We start from the raw sequence: 10931 nt of genomic DNA, 5'->3' as shown, positions 1-10931 counted from the left end.
AAAGTGGCTCTTAGTGTTCCAGTCATCAAAAATTATGAGAAATATTTACGGTTGCCATCTTTTGTAGGTAGGAACAGGAAAGCGTGTATACTCAGATCAAAGAAAGGATTTGGGGCCGAATGCAAGGTTTGCAGGAAAAGTTGTTGTCTTAAGCGGAGTGGGAAGTTATGATCAAGGCAGTGGTTCAATCTATCCCGGTATATTCCATGAGTGTCTTCAAGGTACCGGCAGGCCTTTGCAAAGATATTGAAGCCATGATTCGAAAGTTTTGGTGGGGTAGTGTGATGCGAAAAAAATTCATTGGGTTAAATGGAACTCTTTATGTTCTTCTAAATCAATTGGTGGCATGGGGCTTCGGGACTTTCAGAAGTTCAATCAGGCCTTATTGGCTAAACAGGTTTGCCTTTTTTTCATCATCGAGACACACTCCTCTTTAAAGTCTTTAGTGCAAAGTATTTTCCAAGTGGTAATATTCTTCAGGCCCCAATTCACCATAAGTGCTCTTATGCATGACGGAGTATTTTGAATGCACGTGGGGTTATTGAGAAATGCGCGATTTGGAGGGTAGGTAGTGGACAATTGATAGATGTATGGCATCATAGGTGGCTGCTTGACCTTCACCATAATAAAATCATATCCTCCATCGCCAATACATCTGGTAGTAGGGTGTGTGATTTGTTTCTACCTGGTACAAGGATTTGGGATCTGGGGCGCTTGGCAAGCTGTTTTTTACCATGGGAAGCGAATATGGTGCGAAAAATCCAGGTCTGTGAGGACGGGGAGGAGGATATTTTGGTCTGGCCTTTGAGCTCTAAGTAGACATGGCAAAACGGGCGGGTCGGGTCGAGTCGAGTTGACCCATATTTTTCAAACAATTTTTTTTTTTTTGAAATAGATGCAATTTGTCAATTGTTTATGAGTTCTTCAACTGTGATTAGATTCTCACTGATGATACTGTTACCAATTACCACTAAATGCTTGATACCCAAATTTGGTGCAACTCTTGTTCCAGCTTTCTAGAAGCTAATCTTGGTATAATCTTCGATCTGTTTAAAGTAGGAAGAAAAAATGAAGGTGGCAAGTAAAGAATGACAAACTATAATGGAGTACAACCAACTGATATATACATGCAATTTAGTAATTTACTAACACGTATAACATGCACATGCATTGTACACTAATATTAAAGAATTGGGATTTCCCTTGCTCCTCACCAAAGCCAAAAGACACTACAGTGTTGATGTGAACACATCAAAAGCACAATTCGTGCGCTTAGTTTCTAGATCCTCCATTCATTCATTTTGATTTAGTTGTACAATTCATTCACACACATGATAGCAAGCCAGAGTTTGCTTCTACATTAACACACATGATAGCAAACTTGTAAAATTGTAAAAAGTATATTTTAATTTTAAATTACTAATAATATCATTCCCACAAAGGAAAAAAAAAAAAAAAGAAAGAAAAAAAAATACATGTCATGGACCATATCAAGTTATCGGTCTTCTTAAGTGCACATGTTCCTGTTGCATTTAAAATAATAGTAAAGTTAGATTACTTAGAAAGATAAACTAAACAAAAAAAAAGATTTAAAAATAAACATAATATATTAAGTAAAGAAGAATAAGTAAATATTTTATAAGAATTACATCTCAATCTCAATCTACTCTCTGTTGGTAGCAGATTTAACACTGTAAATATTCATACTTGCAAATTGTAGCTCAAGTTGGCCAATTTTGTCAACATCTTCATCTACAATACAATATTTTAATATAACTTAAGGTACCATGAAAGCAAATCAATAAAGAATTAAAATTGTATAATTATGAGCCTTGTGGATGTGGCTGTTTGTGAGTCCGTGACTGAATTATGCCTTGGGTAAGTCCGTAATTGGCTTTGAAAGTTTGGACTACAGCTAAGAGCTAAGCTAGTCAAGCACTAAAGCTCATTAGATTTTTTTTTTTTTTTATAATGCTTGTGTTGTGTAAGTGTAACACTGTATAGTTGCCTTGTCTAGAGACTAGTTGTCTCGTTCTCTCTAGTCAATTTGTCATGTCTGTGGACTGTGGAGGCAGTGGAGAGCTGAAGCTTTAATGCTTTAATGGTTGTGATTCTTTTTTTTGGGTTAAATATTGGTTGTGATTCGTGAAGATTTAATGCTTTATTGACTATTGCATTGGTTTGGTTCTGGTGCTTTGTGCTTTATGTACTTAGTATCAGGACGTAATTTAAATATTTTTTTAGCAATTTTTTTTTTGAACAGGTCGGGTCACAGGTTATCCGGGTCGGGTCAAGTTGACCTGCAAAAAAATCGGGTCGGGTCACGGGTCAACTCGTTTTTGCTTCGAGTCAAAAAAATCGGGTTCGGGTCAGGTATTTTTTGGGTCGGGTCGGGTCAAAAAATTCTAACCCGTTTTGCCATGTCTACCTCTAAGGTTGATTATAGTGTAAGGAGTGCCACTGAATGCTTGTTGATAATGAGAATCTGTCTTTGCCAAGTTCTTCTGCTTCCATTGGTGTTGGTTCAGTGTGGAAGAAAATTTGGAAAGTTCGGGTTCCTAATAAAATTAGGCACTTCTTGTGGCATGCTGCAAAGGATTCGTTGCCCACTAAACAAAACTTGGAGGCTCGGCACATCCCTGTTGGTACTGTATGTGATGGCTGTGGTGATCATTCGGAATTAGTGTTACATGCTTTGTGGCTCTGTGATCAGGTTGGTTCAGTTTGGATGTCGGATCCAGGATTCATTTTTTTGGTTTAGGCAAAGTGTAGGTCTTTTATGGAGCTTTTGGAGGTTCTATTCACTCATGGCTCAGGCTTCCATATTGTGCTTTTTGCTGCTGTGGCGTGGAGTTTGTGGCAGTACCGCAACAGGATGAGAGAACGTCTATCGGTTTGGCCGCTGCATGAATTGGGGGAATGAGTAAGGGCGTTACTTGCTGAGTTTTGGGAGGTTAATCCTCAAGAGCAACGTGAGTCCTTGCGACGTCATCCCCAAGTGCATTGGTCTCCTCCCCCTGATGATCATTATAACGATGGATTGGTATTATATTTTGTGCGTGATTTGTGGAAGGAATGTCAAATCACAATTAGGATTATTTTGGTGTGCAAAATGTGGGAAAAAAAATCTCCCTATCCGAAGGTTAGAGGCACTCACATTAACTACATACTCTCCATATATTTATAATATATTCATCTCACTATAACTACTATATATACAATTGTAAACTACTTCAGATACAAGATTCAAATTGAAGTTTTTGATGCAACTGACAAAACAACCTTTGTGATATTTGATCGAAATGTTGAGAAAATCCTATATAATTCTACAAAAGATCTTGTTGAAAAACAAATTGAGATACAACTTATTTAAATTATTAAATTATTGTAAAACTTAATATATATTAAATTCCTCATATGTAGATTGATATTGGAAAAGGAATTCCACATGATTTGAAGAAAATTTTAGGAAAAAAATGCATTTTCCTACTTCATTTGAATGAATTCAAAGGATGGTTTTGAAAATTACACAGTTTCTAAAAATTTTTATGTACCTTAAAATGATAAAAAGGTATGGAAAAAAAAATATACACAATCCAATATGCTATATTTATTCGTTTGCTACAATATATATATGGGTTGGGTTCAAGTTACACCTGGTGTAACTCTAAGTAATGTTACGCCATTCAATAACTTGTTATAAAATTCATATTTTGAAAATCCAACCATTGAATTATATGTTCTATATGTTCTTAACATGCATGCCAATTTTCATGCCAATTGAATGTAATTTACCATTTGATCCATAAACTCATCTTTTATGCATAATTTTAAACTACAAAAATTTGAATTTAAACAATTGATTGATGATATGACTATTAATATTTGATCACCTTGAAATATTGTAAGTATAGAAAATATACGAAGATAATGTAATCTACCGGTAGATTTGTCAAAATTTGTATCCAATTAAACAATATTAAGTGGTGTAACATTGTTTAGAGTTACAACAGGTGTAACTTGAACCCAACCCTATATATATATATATAAACATTTATAAAAAACTGTCACATCACTGAAATTTAATATAAGTGCAAATACCTACAAAAAATCTTAGCGACAACAAATCCGCAAGTCCAAACTTTGTAAGATCTAGTCAAAAATCTTCCAGTGCCAATTCATTAGTGATTAACACAAATGAGGCAACAAAATGTAAAAATGATGAAAGCTCAAAAATTGAACAAATAGGGATGGACCAAACTTCAAACATTGAAGATGAAGATGAAGAAACAGATGATGATAACATACCCCTCAACAAGGTTTACAAGCATTGCCATACTGCAATAACAAAGCATTAAAGAGAAGAAAAAAAAAAGATTTCTTAATGAAACTCTTTATTAAATCACATAATAATATGAAATGAATTAATATTTTTTTATCAACTTTTACTATACAATATTACTCTAAAGTTAATTTTCCTATAGCTCATTACTTGAACTAAATTATTATAATGGATATATGTGTGCAATTTATAGTTGTTACTTCTTATGATGAACTCATTACTAACAAAGTTTTATAACAAATATGCTATAATATATGTACAACATTCTCCAAAAAAAAAAAATTTACATAAAACATTACAACATTATCCTTGCATTGCATGGACAACTTACTAGTTTATTCAATTCGGCCATTCTGTCCAATTTTGTTAAAAATTTGCCATTAAAAAAAATATTTTTCTCACATGAAAAAAAAATCTTTAAAATTATTATCTCTCTCTCTCTCTCTCTCTCTCTCTCTCTCTCTCTCTCTCTCTCTCTCTCTCTCTCTCTCTCTCTCTCTCTCGGAAATCTAAGACTTGATACTTGTTATAAGTATTTAAGCCATTAAGCTGCGGCAAGAGACAGTGTTTTTTCATTAGTTTCTTTTTTATCAAGTTTTTTCATTAGTTAATTGCATACTTAATAGTAATTTTTTTAATAGAATTGGAAAAAATTACTTAATTGAATAAATTTAAAATTTAAAAGACTCAATTTAAAGAAAATAAAATTAGAAGACTGAACTCGGTCAAACTTAAAAGGTACAAATTACATTTTAAGTAATAAATTAATGGAGAGGCTTGTGTCTAGTAGCTAGTTCCACAAGACATACTATGATACGAACTGCTATGATACGAACACGTGTCTAGTTTACTTAAAAAGGTACAGATTATATTTTAACGAATAAATTAAGGGAGATGCTTCTGTCCAGTGACCAGTTTCATTGGACATGCTAGAATACGGACACGTGTCCAAAATTGGACACGTATCCGCATCTCAACATGTCCAATGAAACTAGCCACTGGACACAAGCCCAATCCATAAATTAAGGCCAACAATGCCTTAAAAGTCTTAAAAGAATTTTCCCATAATTATGGATCACAAGTATTGGGGTCCCAAACTTGGTTTAATACCCATTTCCAACAGCTTCGTTTTTTCTGACTTTTTTTTTTTTTTTTTTTTTTGGCGAGAAGAAAGTGCAAATTATACAAAATCGAAAAACATTTTTAGCCAAAAGATTCTTGATTTGTTATACTGAAGTCATGGCAACCAGGTCTCGGAGAAAGAATTAAAATGTGGAACATTATTTATTCACATATTTTATGTCTAAACCACAAACCATGAAGATTCTCATCGATTACAAAGATTGTGTCCTCGAGGATCTATCTAAGGAAGTCAATAGACACATTCCTATAAGACACTAAGAAGTTGACATCGTGGAGTAATCAAACCGTCTAGGAATTTAATAGACACATTATTTCTTACTCAATTTCTCTATCATTTTCAATTGCATCCAAATTTTCCAAGTTGACATCATTGCTAATTTTCCTATATACGTGTCTAAAACGACCAGAACATAACTTTTTTAACTCAATTTTTCCTTTTTAGCATAAAGTTGAAGCCTAGTAGAAGACACTAAGAAGTTGACATCGTGGAGTAATCAAACCGTCTAGGAATTTATTAGACACATTATTTCTTACTCAATTTCTCTATCATTTCCAATTGCATCCAAATTTTCCAAGTTGAAATCATTGCTAATTTCCTATATACGTGTCTAAAACGACTAGAACATAACTTTTTTAACTCAATTTTTCCCTTTTAGCATAAAGTTGAAGCCTAGTAGAAGACACTAAGAAGTTGACATCGTGGAGTAATCAAACCGTCTAGGAATTTAATAGACACATTATTTCTTACTCAATTTCTCTATCATTTCCAATTGCATCCAAATTTTCCAAGTTGAAATCATTGCTAATTTCCTATATACATGTCTAAAACGACTAGAACATAACTTTTTTAACTTAATTTTTCCTTTTTAGCATAAAGTTGAAGCCTAGTAGGAAAACATAACATAGATTGGAAGCTTAAGGAGATGGATTCTAGGCTTCTAGAGGCAATTAGGATAAATGACACACCCACATTGATAAGTTTATTTCAAGCAAATGAAGGAATTCTTGAGCAAAGAACAACTGACTCCTTGGACACTGCATTACACCTTGCTTCAAAGTTAGGACACGTTGACATGGTGTCCGAAATCGTTAAGTTGTGTCCAGACTTGGTTGCTGCTGAAAATAAGAACCTGGAGACTCCAATACATGAAGCTTGTCGCCAAGGGAAGGCTGAGGTCTTGAAGCTGCTATTAGAGGCCAATCCAATGGCAGCTTCTAAGCTTAACTCCAAAAGCAAGAGTGCTTTTTTCTTGGCTTGTAGTCATGGCCGTTATGATGTGGTGAATCTCCTCTTAAATAATACCGGGATGATAAGTTTAGAGGAAAATTTGTTTGATCATACCTGTATCCATGTGGCTGCATCCAAAGGACATACTGGTAAGTAGCAGAGCTTTCTTAGCTAAATTATACTCATTCCAAAACTACGGTCATAAACAATTCAAATGAAAAATTTACACATTTACCTTGATTTCTAAGTCCAGCTTTCGATGGTTTTTAACAAGTCGTTTGTCCTATATGATTCTGTATTAAAATTATAATTTCTGGTGCAGATGTTGTTAGAGAGTTACTAGATGCGTGTCCTAACTTTGCTCAAATGATTGATGCGAATGGGAACTTGCCTTTGCACTGTGCTTGTATCCATGGACATAGGGATATAACCTGGATGCTCCTAAGGTGTGATTCAAGTCTCGCTCTGCACTATAACAACAATGGTTTTACACCACTGCACATGGCATCAATGAATGGCAGAGTTTCAGTCCTTGATGAATTTGTTAAGATGGCTCCGGTATCTTTTCACTATGCCACATATGAGGGAGAGACAGTTTTTCATCTGGCTGTGAGATACGGTCAATATCAAGCTCTAGTGTATTTAGTGCATGTCTCTAATGGTACAAATCTCATTCACCGTCAAGATCGAAATGGTGACACCATTTTACATCTTGCAGTTCTTAGTGGGCGTCAACAGGTGACAGCTGAATGTGAAATTCAATTATGTTATTTTTTGTGAAACCATGAGCCTGAGAGATAAAATGAGATAACATGACACATGAGGCGCAAGTATGCAATATAAAATGTACATGGTGTGATTCTCATGAATGACTAATAGGATTCATTATGTGCATTTTGTGATCAAAATATTTTGATTCATTTTCTGAAATGCTATGGCAAATTTGGAAAATGGTAGGTATCAATAAATATGATGTCACAAGTTAAAACAACAGGTTTCTAGTGGAATTGTGTTTGTCATGACTCAAATAAACTCTCTCTCTCCTATCAAGCTATGAAATTGATATTCAAAAAGAAAAATATATTCTCTAATCTGCTATACTAACAAGAACATGCATTAAAGTTAAACATTGTCATCTTTTAATTGTACTCTTTATTTCATGTTTGTTCCAGATAGTGGAGTACTTGATCAACAAAACAAAAGTGGAGATTAATTCTCAGAACTTTCAAGGACTCACAGCAATTGACATCCTTGACCAAGCTAAGAACAGTAGAGAAAGTTGCCGTCTTAAAGCCAAGTTTATTAAAGCTGGTGGTAAAAGCAGTATTGAATTGTTATCTGATTCACCAGAAGTAGAAAGAACCAATGGCCAGCTGCCTTTCAAAAGTAAGAATTCTTCAGGGCAGGGTTGCATAGATGATGATTTGGATATGTCCGTTATGAATGAAATGGTTTCTTGTGAATGCAAGTGGTCACCAAGATTCAGCAAAGGAAGCAACTCCAGAACGCCATCACCATCCCGTAAAGTTGGGGAGACTTTTAACAATGAAACATATAAAAAAGAGTCCTTATTCCCAACCAATATGCGACAACAAAAGCATCTTAACAGAAGGCATTGGGAAAATGCAGGTGACCATCACGCTACTCACCGAAATAAGCAGCATGAAATATATATGGAAGCCTTACAAAATGCTAGGAACACTGTAACACTAGTTGCCATTTTGATCGCTACAGTTACATTTGCTGCTGGAATTAGCCCTCCCGGTGGTTTTTATCAGGTTGGAGAAATGAAAGGGAAGTCAATACTTGGTAGAACAACAGCTTTCAAGGTCTTTGCAATAAGCAACAATGTTGCATTGTTTACCTCTCTATCCATAGTTGTTGTTCTTGTTAGCATCATCCCCTATCAGAGGAAGCCACAGATGAGAGTATTGGTTGCTGCTCACAAGGTCATGTGGGTAGCTGTGGCATTCATGGCAACAGGATATGTTGCAGCCACATGGGTGATCGGTCCTCACAGTCAAGGGACAGAATGGGTGTTTGTCACAGTAATAGCAGTAAGCAGTGGCGCCCTGGGTGTGGTTTTTATTGCTCTAGGGGTGCTGCTGGTTGAGCACTGGCTGCGGAAATTGAAGTGGAGAAAACAAAGAAAGGATAGAGGGGAGGCTGTTGACATAGAAAGTCAAATTTCAGATGTTGAGAGCACATACCAACAAGGATATCACTCGTACTGAACGTTTATTTCTCCAAGGGATCAATAAGAATACCTAGTTACTGATTTGCAAGTGAATTTTACTTGGTTGTTACTTTTATAAAAGAATTTGATAGATTTTATTTTCTTTCCTTCTCTACACTGGCAGGTTCCAGAGAGGGTGGGCTTCTTAGTTTAATGTAGTGGTAACTATGTAGGATTTTCTTACAAACTGTTTTAGCTCAGTATTTTTTTTTTCCCTCTCGAGCGTCTTTGGAAGTGTGAGGTTCCCAGTGATGTTGTTTCTGTACTTGTATAAAGTGAAAAAAATATTGTATGAGACCCCTATTTGTTTAATATGCAGACATAATGATTTTAACCAGTAAAAAACAAAATAAAAGTTATATACCCAGCAGAATATATATACCTTAGATTATGTAGGATATCAACCAAATCAACAGTCAAAGTAATAAAGATAGTGACACAGGTCATGAACTCAAAACTGGGCTGCATTTTATTATTCATCAGATTACAAAGATTGGGGTATGTTCCATTTAGTGCAACCACTGGCCGGTGAAACTGTCAATGACATCGTCAAAGCTACGTAGAGCATCAAGGGAGATAGATGAGTTCCACTTGAGTGCTTCACCAAATGCGTGGGGGGAAGAAAACTACTACAAGGGCACAAACAATCCCATAGAAAATCAATTATGTTAGTTTCAATAGTCAGTGACTTACCAAACCTTTGTTAGCCTAGACTCTTTGCAGCCTTTGCAAATGTCCCGCTTGCCTTCCTACCGCAATAGTTCCAAAATCTCTAAAATTCTTCAATAGTGATATTTTCCACGAACTCCTTGCTTGCAAAAAGCCAGAACCTTTAGCACTCCAAGACAACTCCCTAAAGGTTTGACTGTAGTAAACCTCATTGGAATGGCTACAAACACTCTCTGGGAATTGAAAAAAGAGTGGGATGATAAAAAAGGGTATTTTATCTATCATATGGCGTCGGTTCTTTTGTGATCTAGGCTATGGTAAATGGATACAAAAATAAGAGCACAAGATTAAGAGCCAAATGGGAGAGAAAAAGAGGGTACTGAGCAAAGCATAAAAATTGCACCCCTGGTGATTGCTTTTGGCTTGATACTTGATAGCTTGAAAAGCAAAAGCCAACCTCAAATTGTTTTGCCCAGGAGCTCAAATCCACAAAGTCTCTCTACTCAATAGAATTGGTGCCATTTGCTGTCATTAATTATATTGAACCACCAGCTTCCCAATCCCATGAACTTCAATTTGCAAATTATTCTCTGTTTTCAACATGCAACTTTGTGAACTGGAGCTAGTGTAGCATTATGCATATATGTTCAAATATATTATAGTGACCCTAGAAACTATAATGACCAAACTTCTCAAGCAGTTTGCGAGGAAAGACACCAACTTAGTGGCCAGCCATTACTTTGCTGCTAATCGTATCAGCATTTGAGGATATCAAACCATGTCAACATGGGTTGAAGTTGTAGCCAGGGGAAAAGCGGCTATAGATCATTAAAAAGGACTGAAGGTGATGAAGAAGAAAAGTAGAGAACATTAAAACTCACCTTTCGTGACCAATTTGCTAAGCAAAATCGATATCACAAGACATTTTTTTCACTTTTTGAAGGCAAAAAAGGGAGATCACAAGGTTGATGGAGGTAGAAACATAATCTGTAAGTAAATCTGAAATATGAAAGAGGAACTTAATTTGTAATTGGTAAAAAGTTGTTCTCATACTGTTAAAAGAAACAACAATTCTTTAAAAGCTATGGTTAACTAAAGTTTAGACTTGAGGTGGTTATGAAGAAGTATGTAAGAAAGTGAAGTTGCTATAAGCATATTGGTTCATATGTAGCATGTAAAGGATGAGGTAGGGTCACTGGTTAGATTGAAAGAATGCATTATCAGAAAACACATTTCACTAGCTGCTTAGTTGTTTCTTCAAGTTTTGCATTTAATTCTTGACCCAATTGCATAAACATTTGCTTCCAACCAAA

At 35.4% G+C, this 10931-nt stretch overlaps 1 protein-coding gene across 1 annotated transcript; it reads left to right on the top strand.

Moving 5' to 3' along the window:
• Nucleotides 1–6404: 6404 nt before the first annotated feature.
• LOC142637285 (uncharacterized) lies at nucleotides 6405–9278 on the top strand. Its single transcript, XM_075811563.1, has 3 exons — nucleotides 6405–6862; nucleotides 7036–7451; nucleotides 7886–9278. The coding sequence occupies exons 1-3, from the start codon at nucleotides 6409–6411 to the stop codon at nucleotides 8945–8947; spliced, it is 1932 nt and encodes a 643-aa protein (XP_075667678.1). The 5' UTR covers nucleotides 6405–6408; the 3' UTR covers nucleotides 8948–9278.
• Nucleotides 9279–10931: the final 1653 nt, after the last annotated feature.

This window comes from Castanea sativa, chromosome 5 (genome assembly GCF_040712315.1).
Source record: "Castanea sativa cultivar Marrone di Chiusa Pesio chromosome 5, ASM4071231v1".
In the NCBI taxonomy this organism is placed as follows: domain Eukaryota; kingdom Viridiplantae; phylum Streptophyta; class Magnoliopsida; order Fagales; family Fagaceae; genus Castanea; species Castanea sativa.
The sequence above is the reverse complement of the archived record's forward strand: the minus strand, read 5'-3'. Positions and strand labels throughout refer to the sequence as shown.